Raw genomic sequence first — 19,504 nt, forward strand, 5'->3', positions numbered from 1 at the left:
GTGTGGCTAGGTAATTAGCTGCATAGGATGTGAGAAAAGTTCCAGGGGATGCAAAATGCTGTGTTTAAATCATATACTTAACACCACCACTCTCTTGCAAAAGAATAATGTATTTGTTCCTTTGTTTTTTCAACATTCATTGAAAGATGGTGGCATGCCCATGTGCTAGCAGCTGTGGCTATCATAGAGAAGATATGATCGGTCCATGTGGGCAAGAATAAAGTGGTATTGCCGGGCGGTGGTGGTGCACGCCTTTAATCTCAGCACTCGGGAGGCAGAGGCAGATGGATCTCTGTGAGTTCGAGGTCAACCTGGTCTACAAGAGCCAAGTCAGGCTCCAAAGCTACAGAGAAACCCTGTCTCGAAAAAAAAAAAAAAGAATAAAGTGGTATCAACTGCTTCTGAAGATCAGTCCTCCACAGAGACCACTTGGTTTGGCTGCAAGTGAACTCCAAACGGGACGCAGCTCCAGCTCCAGCCAGGAGGTGGCGCCCTGTAGTCCAAGTCCACCTCAGCGCGCGGAACCATCGAGCAGAGCTACAAATATCCGGTGGGGGGGGGGGGGTTGTAACGAGAACGCACCGGGCTTTTCCGAGCTTCCGGGCGGGCTCTGTTTAGTTGCGGACCTCTGAAGGAAGCGTCGGAGAGAGCCGGGCTTCCTGCCTGTGGTTCCACCCCTCGGCTCCATTCTTCCAGGAGCTAGGGGCTTACCCGAGCCTCGCCGGGCACCCCGGGAGCCCGGGGCTCGATGGTACCGATGGAGACGCAGCTGCAGAGCATTTTCGAGGAGGTGGTGGTGAGTGCAGCTGTCCGTAACCCCAGGGTGAGCGTGGGAAGGGGCAGGGTCTGCGGGTCCCTGTTCTGGGCCTGGCCAGGCTCCTTTCCCGCCCCCTTTGTTTTGACATTGGAATCTCTCCTGGGGTTGGCGGTCGCCGGGCGGCTGTCAGATTCAAAGAAAGCCTCCTTAGTTCCCGCGCGTTCCCCATAAAAGTGATTTGTCCTATGTTGCCCTAGAATATTTCTCCAGGGGACACCTCCCACTCCCTCTTTTACTATTCCGATCCTTTACTACTTTTTCTTGTGTTTGTTTGCAGAAAACAGAAATTATAGAAGAGGCTTTCCCGGGGTGAGTATGTGGCAGGCAGGGTTTTGAAGGGGTTTTGGAGATTTATCTTTCTAAGATTTTACTTACGTTGTTTGGGGGAGTTACAAGAACTGCCTTGCTGTCTGTTTACCCTTTTAAAACCAGTAGCAAGTAATGTGATTTTTTTTTGCTTTTCAGCATGTTTATGGATACCCCCGAGGATGAAAAAACAAAACTAATTAGCTGTTTGGCAGCCTTCCGACAGTTTTGGAATGGGCTTTCTCAGGTGAGACATTTCTTTTGTAACACCCGGTTGCTGGCTTTTGGTTCCTTTTTTGCTTTTTACGTCTGCATTGATCTTTTTCCTGAGGTGGTTTAGGAAAGGGAAAAATAAAATTGCCTTCATTTTACATTCATATCTTTACTGGAGAACCTGCATTGAAAGTTCAGTGTAATAAGATCGCAGCGGGAGCTGGCTGTGGTGGCACAGGCCGGTGAAGGAGGCAGAGGCAGGTGGATCTGGAGTTCGAGGCCAGCCTGGACTACACATTTTTGCCGGGCGGTGGTAGTGCACGCCTTTAATCCCAGCACTTGGGAGGCAGAGGCAGGCGGATCTCTGTGAGATCTGTGGTCTACAGAGCTAGTTCCAGGACAGGCTCCAAAACCACAGAGAAACCCTGTCTCGAAAAACCAAAAAAAAAAAAAAAAAAAAAAAAAAATCGCAGCGGGAGATGTTTTTTAAAAATTTCTCCCATGTTAGATTATATAAGATCATTTCATCCTATCTTGATATCTTTGGTTTCCATGTGAAAACAGATAATGTTAAACATTTCTTGTAAATGAAAAATGTCACTATTCAAAAACTTACCCAGTATTTATGAGTATATCCTCATAAAGACACGGTAATAGAGTCCGTGTTAGAATAGTACATTATCTCCTCACGGTTCACTAAGGGTAGGGAAATGAGCTACTGAGCTCTCTGCCTGTGAGCCAGTGATATATTTGCCGTTTAAGTGTGGGTCCTAAAAACAGCATAGTTTAATTTTTTTTTCAAAAGGTAAGACTTTGATGTAAATCAGAAATAGGTAAGGCATCAGAGCGGCACCGAAGGCTAGTCTTCTTCCTTTCCTAGTTTAGCCACCCGCCCTTCTGGCTGGAGCCAGAATCCCAATTGGTGTCCCTGAACTGTTCATCTGTGTGACAGCGTCTCTCTGCATCATCCTGCTTTTGTCTCCTGAGTTCTGGGGTTGCAAAGTCGTCCGCCATCACTTCTTCACACGTGCTAGACACACACTCATCACCAAGCTGTACCCCCATTCTAGGCATCCCCTCATTTCTGAACTGCACCCCCAGCCTCAGAATTCTATGTTATCTCTATAGAATCACCGTGCACCATTTGTAGTGATCAGCACTTAGCTCCTTACTTTTCTCCCCCTTAATAGTAAGTTCTGTAAGTAGCGTCAGGCAATTTTAAGAGTTTCTTTTCCTTTCTTATGTCTTGTAGCAGTGGGATATATTGTAATATGGCTCTTCACCTTTATTAACTAACCACATACTTTCAAGTGTTTATTTATTTTTTTTTAGATAGAGTTTTGCTATGTAGCCCAGGCTAATCTTGAACTTTCAACAGTCCCCTTCCTCTGCTTCCTGGGGTCATGGACCTGGACCACCAGGCTTAGCTAGATGCTTCTCTTAACTTGTCTACTTTAAACAGTGCTATAGTGAATAATATTGTTGATCAGACTTAGAATTAGCTACCGGACGTAATATTGCTAAATCAAAAGATAGGTTGGTTTTTTTTTCTTCTTAGTTATGGGGGGGGGAGATGTATAACACACCTAGGTGTTCAGTTCCTGATTGGAATCATGGCATTCGTGGGGATTGGATTCATTTCCATTTTGATGAGGCTGAAGCCCCACCCATATTACGTTTTTCCTAAATAAAGGAATATTTATATCCCCCTGAAAGATACTGCTCACAGTAGCTTAAGTAAGTTTTCTATTGGCCGTGAATTTGTTAATATAATCTTAACTACTTTTGGAGGTCTCATGGTACGAGTTAGATTTAACATAGATTTATGTAATTGAAAGATTTAAAAATTAATACAACAAATATTAAATTTTATTTATTTATTATTTGGGTACAAAATCTTGCTAGATACTGCTCAGACTGACTTTGAACACTCTATGTAGCCCAGGATGGCCGCAATATGCCTCATCCCCTCAAGTACTAGGTTTACAAGCTTATACTCCCATGCCCATAGTTGAATCTGACTTGAATCTTGCTCTTTTAGGAATTATTTTAATTTACTGATGTTCATAGTGAAATATTTGATCTGCAGTACTGATATATTCCTAGGTATGATATTAGCCATTTGTGTTAGTTAGAAAATGTAGCTTCAGGCCTAAAATAAAAGCATTTTCTAATTTTTAGGATTCTCATGAACAGTGCATCCAGTGGATTGTTAAGTTCATTCATGGCCAGCACAGCCCGAAAAGAATCTCTTTCCTCTATGACTGCTTAGCAATGGCAGTTGAGACCGGTCTCCTTCCACCCAGGTATGGTTGGTGAGGATGAGCAATGCAAAGACCTTTTGTTGTAAAGAAGCAGAATTGATTTGAGGTTGTTGTACAGAGATAAGGGTACGGAAAGGGGCATGAAGCTCCTAAGTAAGTTAGCTTAAGAGGTAGGTATTTTTGGTCTTAAATTTATTTTGTTTTTGATGTATATGCATCTGTGTTAGTAGTTGCCGTGTATATAGGTGTTTGCATGAGGGGGCCAGAAGAGGTTGAGCTCTGGGTTGCTGAATCATCTCAACAGCCATTTTTGTTTAATTTTCATAATGCTTCATCATTACAGTCCGGTGTAGCGAGGACTGAAAGCCTTTAGAAAGAAGCTTTTCATGCTCATTTGAAGCATGACTAATAAAAACTCAGAGACAGATATTGGGGTTCAACCTGAAGGTCAGAAAAGCAAAGCCACCAGCCACTGGCTCTTACCTTCACCTCAGTCTGAAATGGCAATCCTGCCTTTAGAATCTCAGAATGAGACTGAGCCTGAGAGCTCTCCTCCCGTCTTATAATCCTTTCCACTTGCACTACCGCCTGGTTTCTCTGGCAAGCTAGTGTGGCTACTGGGATTAAAGGTGTGTGTCATTGCTGCCTGGTCTATACGTCTGGCCAGTGTAGCTGTTTTACTTTTTGGGTCCTCAGGCAAGCTTTATTTATTAAAATACAAATGAAATGCCACTATACTCATTTATCTCCTGAAACATGTATTGGGGCTACCAAAAGTATGCAAAAAGAATATAGTTAAGATGTAGCCTTGTATTCTTGCCATAGCGCTAAACCTGCCCAGGCAGCACAGACCATCCCTCTAGCTCTCCGAGGGGTATGATCAGTGTCATATTTCACAGAAACACATACAAATGAATATGTAATGTAGTCACCTTGAAAAAAATACAATTTGTCACCTCCTGGTAATTGATAAATATTTAACCAAAACCTTTTGATAGATTTTTTTCCCAATGAAAATATAGCATAGTGAATATCATTTAGTTCTACTTAAAGTTTGAGTTGTCTTCCAAGTAGAAGACAGGAAGTGTTACATATCCCTGGAACACTTTAACAGTGTAGTTTTAGAAAGCATGCTTGGCCTGGCGCTTACAGTACCCAGCATCCACAGACCATAGCTGTTAGAAAATTTTTAGGGTTCTCTCTCATACCTGGAATGCTTCTTTTTATCCCCTAGGATGGTTTGTGAATCTTTGATAAACTCTGACAATCTTGAATGGGAAAGAACACAGCTCTGGGCCTTAACGTTTAAGCTGGTTCGGAAAATCATTGGAGGAGTGGATTACAAGGTATCATTTATTTCCTCATTGTAAAAAGTGATTGCTTTAAGACATGATTATTTCTTACAGGATGTATATCTTATTTCACGTGAGAGAAACAAAGTAGAGAGTATTAATAACTTGACTTTTTTTGCATCTCTGCTGAAAGGATTTAAAATGACTCAGTTTACAGTTTTTTTCTCCCAACATTTGAAAACATACACAGGACTGATATGTTGTTACAGTGAAATGGGATGTCACAAGGCATAATCCATGTTGGATACCAGTCTTCATTGCTTCGTGAAATGAAGAATGTGGAGCAGGGGTCTGTGGACCAAGCGCTCTGCCTTGATCTCTCTAGAATCATGTCCTTCCTTACCTGTCTTCAGGATTCTGCTCCTGAACAAAAGCAACAGTACAATCTCTCGCTGAAGTTCCCCGTACAGTGCAGGAGCTCCACAGCTGCAGCCGCCATTCAGCTTCACTCAATCCTGTTGGTTGCTGTCCTTTGTTAAGGAACAGAAATAATGACCAGGGGGATAGTTACTGTTAAATCATAGCCAACTCTAAAATTAATCACAGAAGACGTCTCAGATGATTTTTCTCTTTACTCAAACTGAGTATTGTTACCCTGTGTCCAGAGGGTTTTCACATGCATCTCTGACCACAGCGAAGTTGGGCTTTTTAACCTTTGGAACAGTAGAAACCCTTCGACTGTTTTGAGGGCCAGAAAATATTGGCAGAGTATAGAAAGTTCCATTTGTTTTTTTAAGGGATTTTCATTACAAGATGTTATTCAGAATTTTCTCCTATTGTGGAACATTATTTTTTTCTCAGGGTAGTGTTAGAAGTGTGTTACCTCTGATTTGAAAATTTTAAAGTGTGACCTTGAAGCAGAGTACACTACTGAAACTTGGCTGTTTCGCCTCACATAGAAGACTTTATACATACTTTTTGTTTTAACCCATGTCGTCTTTTTTCTTATTAGGGTGTTCGAGATCTCCTGAAAGTGATCTTGGAAAAAATCTTGACAATCCCGAATACAGTAAGCTCTGCTGTTGTCCAGCAGCTCCTGGCAGCACGAGAGGTAACTTAAGTTCACACATGCCTGAAATGCATGGGGGAGCCTCCCATGTCTAGGTTTTTTACATGAGTGCTCAGTGGGAAGGAGCACTTGATGTTAAACAAGAGAAATAGAGTTTAGATACCTAGGACTTGTGTAAAAAAGTCAGGCATGTGCCCTGTCCCCCATGCCTACAGCCCTATTGTTGTGGGACAGAGGTATGCAGATCCCAAGAGCTTGCTGGTCAGCCACCCTATCAGAAAACAGCAAGAAGACACCTATACTCATCTCTGGTCTCTGCACAACTGCACGTGTGCATGTAACTCACACAAGTAACGTGCAGTAGTTGTAGAGCATTCTGTTCCCTCTGCGATAATAAAATCAATTCTGTTTTTGATCAAGTGCTCTGCCACACTGAGCTGCATCTTAGCCCAAGTCATTTTTTTTTTAAATTATTTCATTCATTTCAATTTCAGCTATTGTTTCATGACTACTGTCTTTCAAAAGGAAATTTAAAAATTTTAATTTTTGTTAGCTAGTTGTGATAGGAGTATAGATACTAAAGTATTTTAAACCGTTATAATATAGACAGTGGCCACTTTTATTTTTTGGAACTGCTAATAATACTGTAACATTTTTCTTCTGTTACTGTCTTAATATCTATGAATATTTAAAGCATTTTAAGGTATTACTACCAACAATACAGTCTATTGTAAATTACCCTTCATTTTTATACATGTTTTAATGGAATCCTCTGTTAATATTAAATTTTAAAATAATAATTCTGCTTTTTGAGTGTGTGTGTGTACATTTACGTGTGAATACACATATACCTACGGAATGATTAAGTCAAACAGTTTGGCATAGTTTACCTCACAGTCTTTTGTCTTATTGTTTGAGGTGGGGTATTAGGTAACTAATTTTCAGCTGAGGTGAGGATAGGCTTGAACTCTTGATTCTCCTGTCCCTACTTCCCAAGTGTATGCTTCCCTTATGTTCTCTTTTCTTGATAAAACATTTAAGATCCACATAACTATTTCACGTATGTAATATATCCTGACTAACTGGAGCCATGGTGTGTGACAGACCTCTTGAGTTTACTTACCACAAGTGTGTCCTTGTGTCGGCATTTTGCAGGTGTGTGCAGATGCGAGCACTTTACCAACTGAGTTATCTCCCAGCCTTACTTACTCCTTTCTAAATCCTTTCTGTTGTTGTATTTAAAGGTCTTAGTGTGTGAGACTAGTCAAGAATAATGTTACCTTTTTATTTCTTTTAGGTTATAGCTTATATCTTGGAACGAAATGCCTGCCTGTTGCCAGCCTATTTTGCAGTCACAGAGATCAGGAAACTGTATCCTGAGGGAAAACTTCCACATTGGGTAAATTTTGCATTGTCTAAAATTTTAAATTCTTATCAAAGTTTTATCAAATCTATATTAATTGTATTGCTTGTATGCATATATGTACTCGTGTATGTGTGTTACACACTCTGCGTGTGTGTGTGTGTGTGTGTGTGTGTGTGTGTGTTTGTCTTAGTTAAGGTTACTGTTGCTGTGATAAAACACTGTGACCAAAGCAACTTGGGAAGAAAGGATTTGTTTGGCTTATACTTCTTTTTTGCTCTTCATCACTAAAGGAAGCCAGGACAGGGACTCAAAACAGGGCAGGAACCTGGAGCAAGAGCTGATGCAAAAGTCACGGAGGGGTGCTGCTTATTGGCTTGCTTGCCCATGGCTTACTCAGCCTGTTTTCTCATAGAACTCAGGACTGTTGGCCCAGGAATGACCCCACCCCTGTACTCTAAGATTTTTCTTCTGTTCCTCTATAATAGCTATGAATATTTAAAGCATTCTTAACGTATTACTACCAACAATACAGTCTGTTGTAAATTACCCTTCATTTTTATACATATTTTAAGGGATTACTGTCAATATTAAATTTTAAAATTGACTATGTGTGTGTGTACATGGGTGTAGGCCACTAACCTAATCTTATGGGAGCATTGTCTCAGTTGGGGTTCCCTTCTCTCACATGACTCCAGCCTGTGTTAAGTTGACATAAGATTAGCCAGTAAAATATGTATGTCTGTGCATATGCCGTACCATGAATGTGGAGTCAGGAGAGCTTTGGGAGTTGATTTTCTCCTTTGTCGTGGGATCCAGTATTCAAGCATAGGTTATCAGGTTTACACAGCAATTAATTTCACCTGCTGAACCGTTTCACCCCACAGCCCGCTTTAAAAGATAATAATTTGTGTAGGAGGTGCACATAGGGAAAGTAAGCCTGACTCCTTAGAGTGGGAGGGGTTCCAGGGGAAGAATAGTGCCATATGCACATTTTCAAATGGTTATGTTATCCTTGGAGAGTATATATTTTTACACTTAATACTTTGTGTGTATGGACCGTGTACGCCATGCATATGGTTAGAGGCCAGAGGCTAACCTGCACAAGTCAGTTTTCTTTCTGTTTGTGTGTGTGTTGGGGATTATACTGATGCCATTAGCCTTGGTGTCAAGCATTGTGACTTGTTGAGCCATATCACTGGCCCAATAAGTGTATTTTTAGCATAATATATTTGTTTTATATCTCTATTAACTCATTAAAACAGTTCTTATGTTACGTGCTTAATAATATACACAGCTTCATGACTTAGGGACACTTGGAGTGACAAGTATCTGGAAGAACACACTAGTCTTTGAGTAATTATTCTGTGCTAGGCTTGTACTAATTTTTAATGTACAATTTTTATTTAATTTTTAAATTCCAATGGATGATCACTCTATGCTGGGTAATCTTGGTCTTATTTTTATATTTATTTGTTTTCTTTTAGTTACTAGGAAACTTAGTATCAGACTTTGTGGACACCTTCAGGCCTACAGCAAGGATAAACTCCATTTGTGGTAAGATTGCAATTTAAAGTATGCTTAGGGCCGGGTGGTGTTGGTGCACGCCTTTAATCCCAGCACTCAGGAGGCAGAGGCAGGCAGATCTCTGTGAGTTTGAGGCCAGCCTGGTCTACAAGAACTAGTTCCAGGACAGGAACCAAAAGCTATGGAGAAACCCTGTCTCGAAAATTAAAAAAAAAAAAAAAAAAAAAAAAAAAAGTATGCTTAGTATATTACACAATACCTGATCTTTTTTGACTGTGAGTCTGATGGACAAAGCTGAAAGGTGGCCTCTTATGAGTGGCTCGCCACTTTGTAATGTCGAGGAAACCAGTAATGATGATTTTCAGGTGCTTTGAATACGGTAACGACAGAAATCATAGATGGGTGTGACTTTCACATAAGACCATTCTACAAGTCTTACCTCTAACTAGGAACACTTTTTATTTGGTATATTTTAGTTAGCTTGCATAACTTTCATTGTATTTTATTTTTGGGTTTTTAAAACAAGGTCTGTGTAACCCAAACTGGCCTCAGACTGTGTAACCTTGAGCATCTGATTCTCCTGTGTCCACCTCTCAGTGCTAGGATTACAAAGCTGTGCTGCCACACTCAGTTTACGTGGTCTGGGGATGGGACCCAGGGCTTCATGCCTGCTGAGCAGTCCCCAGCTGAGCTCCATCTCTTGCCCCTGGAAATGCTTCTTAAACTCTAGACAACTGGGAGTGTCAGCAAGCTTGTTCTGCTGTGGCCATTGTATTGGGAATACCAGACTCTTCCAGTCCATTGTGATTCACACCTTAGCTCTTCACTGGATATTTTAGCTATCTACTTTCTTATATTTGGTTTGATTCTCTCATTTGATAATCTTTCAATGCTGAAATATATTTCCAAATTATTTCTAAAAGTTATGATGATAGCCATTTAGCCCTCTAGGAATACGGACCTCCTTTTTTTAAAATGATCAGATATTGAGCATTTCTCACAAGTCAGTACAATTTTAGGCACTGGGAATATGAAGATAAACTGCATAAATTCTAGACAGAAAATCCTGAGCTCTAGTTTTTATAACTGATTAGATATTAATATCATTAGCTGACTTACAGAAGTGAACTAGGTCCTAAGAAATACGATGCTGAGTTCATTTCAGCTAGGTTGAGCTTGGATTGTCTGTGGGATAACTAAGTGACACTCTTGTGTAGGCAGTCAGCATACACTATATCAGAGTCTTCTGCGGATACCCTGCAAAAGAAAAGAAGAAAGCGTTAACCCTAGAGAAGAGATCTGTGCTGTGCATCCATGTATCTGTGCGGGTCCATGTCGTGAACATTGGAAACTTGTGTTGTGCCGTCTGTAGCAGCTTTGCTGCCAGACTGCAGAGGCAGCTGTGCGCCATTACAACTTGGCAAAAGCAGATAGCCAGCTAGATTTGGCTTGTGGACTGTTCTTTGCTGACCTCTGTCTTAGACACTTAAACAAAATGGAACAGTTTTGAATTTGGAAACCTTGTACAAATTGATTGTCCAGTCATCAGAAAGAAATTCAGGTAATAAAAATTGTCATTCTTTAGTGCCCTGACGGCACCGAAAGGCATTAAAGCCAGTCCTCGTGAGCATGCATGTTGATTAAATACTGAAGAGGTCAGGTTTACATAGAAAGATTTTTGTAATGTGTACAGGCCGTTGCAGTCTTCTGCCAGTTGTGAACAACTCGGGAGCCATCTGTAATTCTTGGAAACTGGACCCCGCAACTCTTCGCTTTCCTCTGAAAGGCCTTTTGCCATATGATAAGGTATGTATTAATCCAGTGTTGGCTGCCTAAGAGTCACCATCCCACATTGTCATGTGTCCAAAGCCAGATGCCTCTTAATAGTCTAGAAAAGTAACTATTTTAATGAAAGATAGCTTATGGCTTATTCTATTTTATGGTGTATGTTTTGGTTTTGTCTTTGGTTTCCATTTCTTTTCCTAGGGTCTTGCTATGTAGCCTGGCTGGCCTGGAGCTCTGTACAGTAGTGTGGCCTCTAGCTCATGCTGAGATGGCAGCTGTGTTCTGCCACGTCTGACTTTGGGTTTTATGTCATTCTCTTACCTAGATATACTCTGTGGTTTTGGATTTGCCTTAGTGGTGCTTAGATAAACTCTTCATAAGTACAGTTCTTGTCTAAGACTCTATATTTAAAAAAATGAAAGAGTCATGACTTGAACTCAGGACCTGCACACATCACTATTGGTCTTTAGGCACTAATGCTTAGCTTGAAGAGAGCATTTGAGCACTGCATCCATTCTCTTTGGTTAGATTTCTAAGCAGAAGAATCTTTTCCTTGCGCTGATGTTTATGACAAATGCGGCTGTCTGAAGTCATGTTTCTAAGTTTATTACTGATGTAAAGAAGCTGCGTTGTTGTCATCACTGGGGGATTTTCTGTTAAGGAAGAGCAGTCCCCCTTACTGCATTAATAAGCAGTCTTGCAGATTACGCTGGCTCTGAATTCTAGTTGTCCTTAGAACTGTGTCCACAAAACCAGTTGTCATTGCTCATGTCTGTAAGCCCAGAACTATAAGGCTGAGGCAAGAGGAAACTGTGAGTTCTGTCCATCTAGGTCTTCATCATAAGTTCTAAACCAGAGTGACACCCTCTCTCAGCAAAACAAAACAAAACCAAGCAAGCAAAAAATGACCTGTGTCTACAAACCAGCCCTTATTATAAAAATTTCTTGGTAAAACTTACTGGTTATTCTGTTTTAAAATGGCACAGGGAATCCTGTGTGTGTGTGTGTTTGAGGTTTTTATCGTATTTTTGTTTTATGTATATGAGTGTTATGCATTGCATGATGTCCACGTGCCACATGAATGGATTGCTGTGGAGATCATAAGAGGGCATCAGAGCTGGAGTTGTAGGTGGTTGTGAGCTGCACTTTAGGTTCTAGGTGTCGAATCCCGGTCCTGGAAGAATAGCCACCCCTCTTACCAGCCAAGCCATCTCCAGCCTCACAAAGAATCCTTTAAAATGACTGCTTGAAAGGATGTGGATGTCTCTTATCACTTCCGCAGATACAGCATTTAGTGAAGAAAGGAGCAGCAAGTCAGTGTGGAGCTGGAGTGAACTGAGGGGCGGGATCCATTTAGAAGGAAAAAGGTTGTATTAAGGCAATAACGGTTCTTCAGTTTTCGTCACAATTCCACTAGTACATTTTTAAAGCATGTCTTAAAAATTCGTTCATAAATTGCCCCCATTCATTTCAGAATTCCATCTGAGATCTATAAAAGAATACAGTCGAGCAACTGTTATACAAACTGTTAGAAGTAGATTTTGCAGAGACTTTTGAGAGTGAGGGCTCTGCCAGCACAGACAGAAATGAAGATGCATGTGCTAGAAAACTGACTCTGTATGTGTTTACAAGTACTGATTATTTCAGAACTAGTGTATGTTAAGTTCAGGTTCTCTGAAGTGGCACAGGCGTAAACCCACTCCTTTCCTAAAACTGTGTGTGTTTAAGTGCTAAGGTTGTTCTACAGTCTTACTGGAGAAGCAGGGCCCGGCAGCTTATGTTGAGGGATGCAAGATGCTAGCTTATATTGAGGGATGCTGCCACATGATCATTTAGGAAATAGCTGTAAACTCAGAAAATGGTTCTGGTTTGGGATGTACTGTCATAGTAGTAGTTGTATAAACTGGATTTAGTTATAAGAAATTGTATGCTTAGATATGTAGAAACTGCTGGAAAATTGTCAGTTTTGCACAGAAGGGAAGCAGAAATCTTAGCAATCCTTCATTGTGTCTAAGGACTATCTGTCACCAAGGACAAAGTCTAAACTGACACATGAAATTGATGTTTTATTTTAAGAATAGACTCTTGAAATGGGAAACTGTAAATGTTTTGTTTTCAGAAAATAAGAAGTTCTGATGATTCTATCTAGTGTTATCTTGACTTTTAACCCTTAAAGGACCTCACAAAAGATTTTCACCCTGGTTTTCAAATGAAAGGTGGAGACACATCACCTGTAAACACTAAATATAATTTTTTTCCCTACTAGATTTCGCGTACTGGGAAGGTAACAAGTTCCTTGGGAGATTTTACTCTTAATTCCAAATAATTTGCATTCACATTTGTTAATCTTGAAGCAGTAATTTCTTTTTTATTTCCTTTAAAGGATCTGTTTGAACCACAGACTGCTTTGTTGAGATATGTATTGGAGCAGCCCTATTCCAGGGATATGGTCTGCAATATGCTAGGTTTAAATAAGCAGGTACTGTACTATGCTGGAAGCCAATCAAATCTGTAGATTTTCACTGTTCTTCTCTATTTTCTTTGCCATAGTTAACCAAACAAAACAGTTAAGAACTCTTCGATGACCTTTTCAGTATTAAACTTATTCAACAATGTTGTCTTCTATCATTTATATATTGCATTAAGAATGTTTAAATTTAAAGGGAGGTATTTTTAAAGTTGGTTTGTTTTGCATTGCTTTTTTTCTATAAGGCCAGTTTCAAGTTACCTTTTGCCAGAGAAACCTACACATGACTTAACCATATTTTTTGACCTTGTTGTTGTTTGGGTGTCTTTTTATAACCCTTGATTTCTTCAGAGTGGCCGCCTTGCTGATTTTTTCTTTTTCTTTCTTTTTTTCTTTTTTTTTTTGGTGTGTGTTTGTTTGGTTTCAGTGGTTTGACATGTGGGCGGGTTTGTGCTGACTTTGGGTTTCTTGAGGCTGGCCTCATAGTCACTGTTTTGTCTTTTCTTTTTTTCCTCCTTTATTTTTGTTCTGTCCTGTCTTGTCCTGCCCATCCTCCAATGCTCTAGACCTTGAACATTGCTCAGGTATGTTCACAACCTTACTGTTGTATTGTGACTAACGATACGCTGGCCGCTTTGTAGCCACTGATTCATTTAGACAATACGTGTATGGTCGGGGCTTGAAATTGGCGGGACCATGCTGAGACCAAGGCCACTGAAAAACCTTCTTGGGATGTGAGAGTTCTTTTTGGTGGATGGTTTTTGTTTTTATTTTTGGTGTTTTCTTTTTTGATATATATTTTTTGGTTTCTTGTTTTTTAAGAAAGAGACAACACTTGGCACTCAGTAAAGCCTGTCACTTTTTGATGGCATTCTCCCCCACTCCATTTTACTCTTTTCATTTTCAGGCTAAAGTTAGCCTGATGGGATTTTCAGAGTTGGAAAGATTGGTGGTAGACTCTTGTCTTTCCAGACTATTAAGAAAAACAAATAGCAGCAACAAAAATACTCTGATGATTTGCCTAAAAACCAAAACAATTTTAAAAAAGAAAGGAAAAAAAAAACATTTTCATAGAAATATGTTGCTTTTAAAAGTTGGAGTGGTGAGCTTTAAACAGGGAAGGCGTTTTTGGAAGTATGGGGATTGACTAAGAAATGCCGCACTCTTAGGTGACCCCACGCCTCTTGACAAACACCCTTCTCTGTCAGTCCTTCTCGTAGAGTGGGCTCCTCAGTTGAAGCTCACCTGTGGCAGGAGAAAACCACTGGCTACATTTGACAAGCCAAACTTTTATGCAGTCCCAAGTCTGTTCCAGGACTTTGCACCTTTGAGATTTTAAGCAAAATAGTGGTTCCAATTATTTTTGTTAACAATTTTTGAGCCCAGCATATTAAAATAGACCAGCTTTTTGATTTTAAAAAGACGCTCTTGTCTAGGCTCTGTTAAGTAGCGTTGCTGTTTGCAATACTATAGTGAAGGTTGTACCAGTGCTTCCATTGATAAAGCCCTATTTTTACGGACATACGGCTTGGCCATAAAACTTGCTCAGTGTTGAAACTGCATGCCAAACTCACGCCAGTAGTAGTACCTCCTTTATTATTTTCAGTTTTTTTTTTCTTCTAAAAAAATTTACCAAGCTTCCTTGTTTGGAAGATCCTTTGTACATGTGAAACTGGAACTCCTTGACCATTGCAGTACCTGACAGTTACCTCCTATAATCTGTCACCGTGACATTTTAAATACAGTCATTAACTGATCCACTTTCACTTGAGCTAGAGGTAAGTATTAGCTGACTTTGCAAGAATGCTTCACACTTTGTCTTAAAAATAATTTTGCAATGAAAGTTAAATCATACTTGACTCATTCTTTTTTAATTTGGTGGCTAAATGTCATTTGGGCTGCAAGTACATCCGCCCTATATCTTTAGCTATCTGTGGCTTACTCCCCTCCTTTGGGGGAAGGATGCAGCTATCCTCAAGATAGAAATTGACAAAATAATTCCAAGAAGGGTATTTGTGATCTGATCATTTTAATAAGTTTCAACCTATAAAAAGTTTATGACTAAGACATAGATCCATTAAAAATAAAGTTTATAATGGAAATGCTGACAGAACATTATTAGTTTTGGCCCCACCGTAGAGTAAACATTGTCAAAAATTCACAATTCATGGGTAATGGTTGCCATAGGCAACTCTATAGTGAGTGGATCTACTGATGTAAGATAATATGCCAACATGCCTTGCTATATTATTTTACATATGAAGAGCAGAGTATTAAAGGAGACCATGGAGGATAAAAACGTATGAATAAAAGGATCAAATCATCTTAGTGCATCTCTTATCATTACAGAACTATGTACCCTTTGCTGTACTTTCTTTCCTTTCTCTAACAGTGCAATAATTAAAGCTTGAAGACTTTATGACCTGTCCATATTGCATTTTCCAGTAGGAATTAGGTCATGGTTAATCCTAAAATTGATCTCAGACAGGTCATAAATAACCTTGTTCCACAGCCACACCAAGGTAGAATGTGGAAAAAAGAAAAAATGTTTGTTCTATGTTCACGTCAGAGTTTCTATCTTTTTTCTTACAACTAAAAGCATGAATCATTTACACCTCTTACGCATTTGTATGCTGTGTGTAGGCTCTGGCTACCATCTCTCTGAAATGCCTCTGGGAGCTGTTTACTAACATAGGGATCTGGTTCTGATTGGCAGCTTCCTTGGTAAAAGTAGGGGATTAATAGGCTTGAGACTTACACCTCCCGACTTGTCCTAAATAGACAGCTTTAAAATTGATGTAAATTACTATTTAGCATTAACTTGAACCCTTGTAAGTAAAATTTCTGAAGTGTATAATGCAAAAGGGAGGTGTTCCGTAAAAAGCTTCCCATACCACTCAGTAGCAAGTCTGAGTGAATGCAGAAAGCAGCTTGGTTTACCAGCCATCCAAGTGATGGGAAGGAAGCAGGGCACACTGCGGATGAGGGGTAAACTAAGGTCTAGTATAGTTTGAACTATTATGTGGAGAAATAATTTTAAAATACAAAATTAGATATTCTCATTGTTAAAAGCAGGTTTAAAATATCTATGCATATAGATACACTATAAACTTAAAGTTCAACATTTATGCCAGTCTAGTAACAAATAAAATATTAAAGTACCTTTAAAATGTTCACTTAGTCCACTTTATGAGACAATCTGAAGTATGATGAAGACTTTTTGTTTTAATGTAACTATTTTATAGTAGTTGAAAACTAAAGCAAAATAATTGTGGTGTCATACCTGTAATCCCAGTGCTCAGGAGGTTGAGGCAGGAAGATTTCCTCAAGTTTGAGTTCAGCCTGTACTTCATAGTGAGTACCAGGTCAGCCAGAGCTATATAGCAAAATCTTGAGTTTAAAACATACACACACACATGAGAAAACAAAACAAAACATACAACTAAACCTATTTATTTATACTTTGTTTTTTTCACATAGGATCTTGCGTAGGTACCCTAGGCTGACCTGGAACATTGCATACCACAGGCTGTCTTGTCAGCATCCACACGGCCCCGCTCTTGTCAGCTCTACCAGCCTGCCTCCTGACACAAAGGTTACTTAAAAGTAGACGTATAGGTCACTCTATATATCTCAGGCCTTTCTTCTTTTGATTCTGTCAATTGGCAAATAAAACAATGTGCTTAATCCCACCTTTAAGTTTAGTTTTAAAAAAGTACCTGACTTTATCCAGAATAATCCATCCAGTACATATTCTACTCCCATGAGATACCAAGGTCTGAGGTGGCAGAGAGATTCTGATTGATTCTTAACTGAGAAATTGGGGTGAAAACAAGAGATGTGGCATGTGCTGAAAGAACATCAGCTTGAACTGTGAATTTCCCAGTTGCTTTGATTTTGTTAAAATGCTAATATTTTTGGTATTCTTTAAACCCTTAACTTTGTGGCCATCAAAACTTGCCTGAAAATTTGTAGGTAAACATCCAGTCTTTAAAAAAACAAATATCTAAACATCCAGTCTTTAAAAAAACAAATATCTAATACAAGAAAGGGAAACTCCAAAGTGGCTCAGGTGCTAAACACCAATTTTATTTAGTCTGTTCTTTTTTCCTGAAGTAGACTGATGGAAGACCACCATGGATGGAGGAGTAGTTGACAAATTGGCTAGTCTCCAAAGTAGGAGCAAATTCTCATCACTAGTAAAAGAAAGAAAAATTCCTACTGGAAATCCTGGCTTTCCTTCTTTCCACAAATTTTTCTGACTCTTGTTTACTTTGGATGATCTCGCTCTAAATTCGTGTTGTCGGAGCCATTCTTAGGTTGTTGGTGGTTGGCAGAACTAGTGAATTTCAAGCCCTGTACACAGTAGTTGCATGCTGACTTGAGAACTAGTCTGTAGTGTTGTCTGTTGCACTCTGCTCTGCTTCATACTGATGACTACATCTGGAGGAGAAGTCCCGGAGTCTCAACTGGTGGTGTTACTATTGCTCTTCGTAACCTGTAACGTGGTTGACCTGTGATCATGGCCTTGTGTTTGGGGGAAATAGAATATGAACCAACCATTGATGCTTACCGTTTTGGGTAGATGTTTGTTTTATTTGCATGCATTGAGAAAGTGCAGCCATATTGGAGCTTTACAATGTGGAGCTGGCAAAGCATGCAAGGAGGGGATGCAGTGCATTGTTTGGTTTCTTTCCAGATTTGTCCCCATTTTGCATTTTTCTATAAATTCAAGAAATATCCCTTTTTCATGGCAAAAGACATCAATAATTACATCTAAAGTATAGGAAGAATTGTCTATATTTTAGTAATTGTGTTCATTAGAAAGGCTTCCAACTGCCTGCTACTACATAATACAACATTTATAAAGAAAAAAAATGAACTTGCTTTTAAAATATAGCTTAATTCTTCTGTTAAAAGTACATTTTAAATCACTTTTAAAACACAAATCTTTTTGCCTCTAGAAAGGGAAGTTGCATTTTCATTGTTAGTGTTTAAATCAGCTCTTTTTCTTGTTTTAGACATTAAAATGATCTAATTTAAAATTAAAGCTGCATTGTGTTTGGCCTTCAGAGAAGGGAAGAACAGAGGTTAGCTCAGAGATCAGTTTCTTTTTGGTTATGGAAGAGGTTTTCATTTCAGTATCAGGATTATTGCTACACATTGACGAACAGACATTCTGGTAGCTGATTTACCCCTGTTAGTGATGGAACTGTAAGCTTGGACTTGTTACTTTAACAAAGTTACTTGTTACTTTGTTTTTTCTAAATAGTTAATCTCTGGAAATTCGTTTTTCGATTTAGATTGCAAAAATGATAGTGTCTCCCTATCATGTCCGCTTTAATCTGTTATCTTTACAAAGTAGTAAATTGCTTTGTTTGCCTTTTGTCAGATGGAAATCATTCTGCATTCAAAATCAAAATTAATTAGAAGCAGGAGAAATGAAAAATACTTTTCATGAAACTCATCCTGTATGGTAATATGACACGATGCAGCTTTAATTGACTAGATCTAACCTTAACTTCAACTCCATTCCATGCTTCTCGGCCCTCTTGTTACAATTAATGCCCATTAACTGGTGACTTCGGAAACTAACCAGGAGGCTTTTGGAATACTGTATTTAATCTCTGCTCTACAGCACAAGCAGCGCTGCCCTGTGCTGGAGGACCAGTTGGTGGACCTGGTGGTGTATGCCATGGAGAGGTCTGAGACCGAGGAGAAGTTTGACGATGGGGGAACAAGCCAGCTCCTGTGGCAGCATCTCTCCAGTCAGCTCATTTTCTTTGTGCTTTTCCAGTTTGCCAGTTTTCCACATATGGTCCTTTCTCTCCATCAGAAGGTATGTACCACAACGCACTTGGCTCAGAGCCACTTTACCTGCTGATTGGTATGGCTTAGACTGCTTTCAGCGCTGCCAGTGATACTGACTTCAGAGGGGACAGCAGTCGGGGCCTGAGTCAATCAATCAATCTCTCTCTCTCTCTCTCTCTCTCTCTCTCTCTCTCTCTTTCTTTCGTCTCACATGTTGCCTGACTGGTCTGGAACTCACTATGTAGACCAGATTGGCCTGAAACTCAAAGAAATCCACTTGCCTCTGATAGTGCTGGGATAAAAGGCTTGCCTGGTTTCCTTTTGGAACTTTTATGATTTCTTTCTGACTATAAAAACTGATTTGTCGTTCATTCTACATAGTCAAAATGCCAGGACGACATGACGCAAAATGAAAAGAGTGTAGTACCACCAAGGAGTCCTACGATAGAGGGGAATGTATATGCATGCACAAATATATATGTGTGTATGTTTATGTGTGTGTACATATATATACGTATGAGCAACTTTATTATAGTAGTTGTGCCTTGTGTCCTAGTTAGGTTAGGTGCCTGTTGCCATGATAAAACACC

The 19,504-nt window shown here is 39.6% G+C and overlaps 1 protein-coding gene across 3 annotated transcripts in view; it reads left to right on the top strand.

Moving 5' to 3' along the window:
* The first annotated feature begins 646 nt into the window (after nt 1–646).
* The window catches only part of Med23 (mediator complex subunit 23), a 43,751-nt gene continuing 24,893 nt past the window's right edge, over nt 647–19,504 (top strand). Inside the window, exons 1-12 of one of the 3 annotated variants that reach the window (XM_041653845.1) lie at nt 647–796; nt 1,095–1,126; nt 1,283–1,370; nt 3,518–3,642; nt 4,835–4,946; nt 5,905–6,003; nt 7,259–7,360; nt 8,812–8,881; nt 10,545–10,657; nt 13,020–13,115; nt 13,670–13,687; nt 18,742–18,942. In XM_041653845.1, the coding sequence (XP_041509779.1) occupies nt 749–796; nt 1,095–1,126; nt 1,283–1,370; nt 3,518–3,642; nt 4,835–4,946; nt 5,905–6,003; nt 7,259–7,360; nt 8,812–8,881; nt 10,545–10,657; nt 13,020–13,115; nt 13,670–13,687; nt 18,742–18,942 (1,104 nt within the window). In that variant the 5' untranslated portion in view covers nt 647–748. The remainder of the gene's footprint in view (nt 797–1,094; nt 1,127–1,282; nt 1,371–3,517; nt 3,643–4,834; nt 4,947–5,904; nt 6,004–7,258; nt 7,361–8,811; nt 8,882–10,544; nt 10,658–13,019; nt 13,116–13,669; nt 13,688–18,741; nt 18,943–19,504) is intronic. The other 2 variants (XM_041653844.1, XM_041653846.1) reach the window with 2 other exon arrangements.

This window comes from Microtus oregoni, unplaced genomic scaffold (genome assembly GCF_018167655.1).
Source record: "Microtus oregoni isolate MIOR12 unplaced genomic scaffold, Mior012 000006F_ref0000085, whole genome shotgun sequence".
NCBI classification, from domain to species: Eukaryota; Metazoa; Chordata; class Mammalia; order Rodentia; family Cricetidae; genus Microtus; species Microtus oregoni.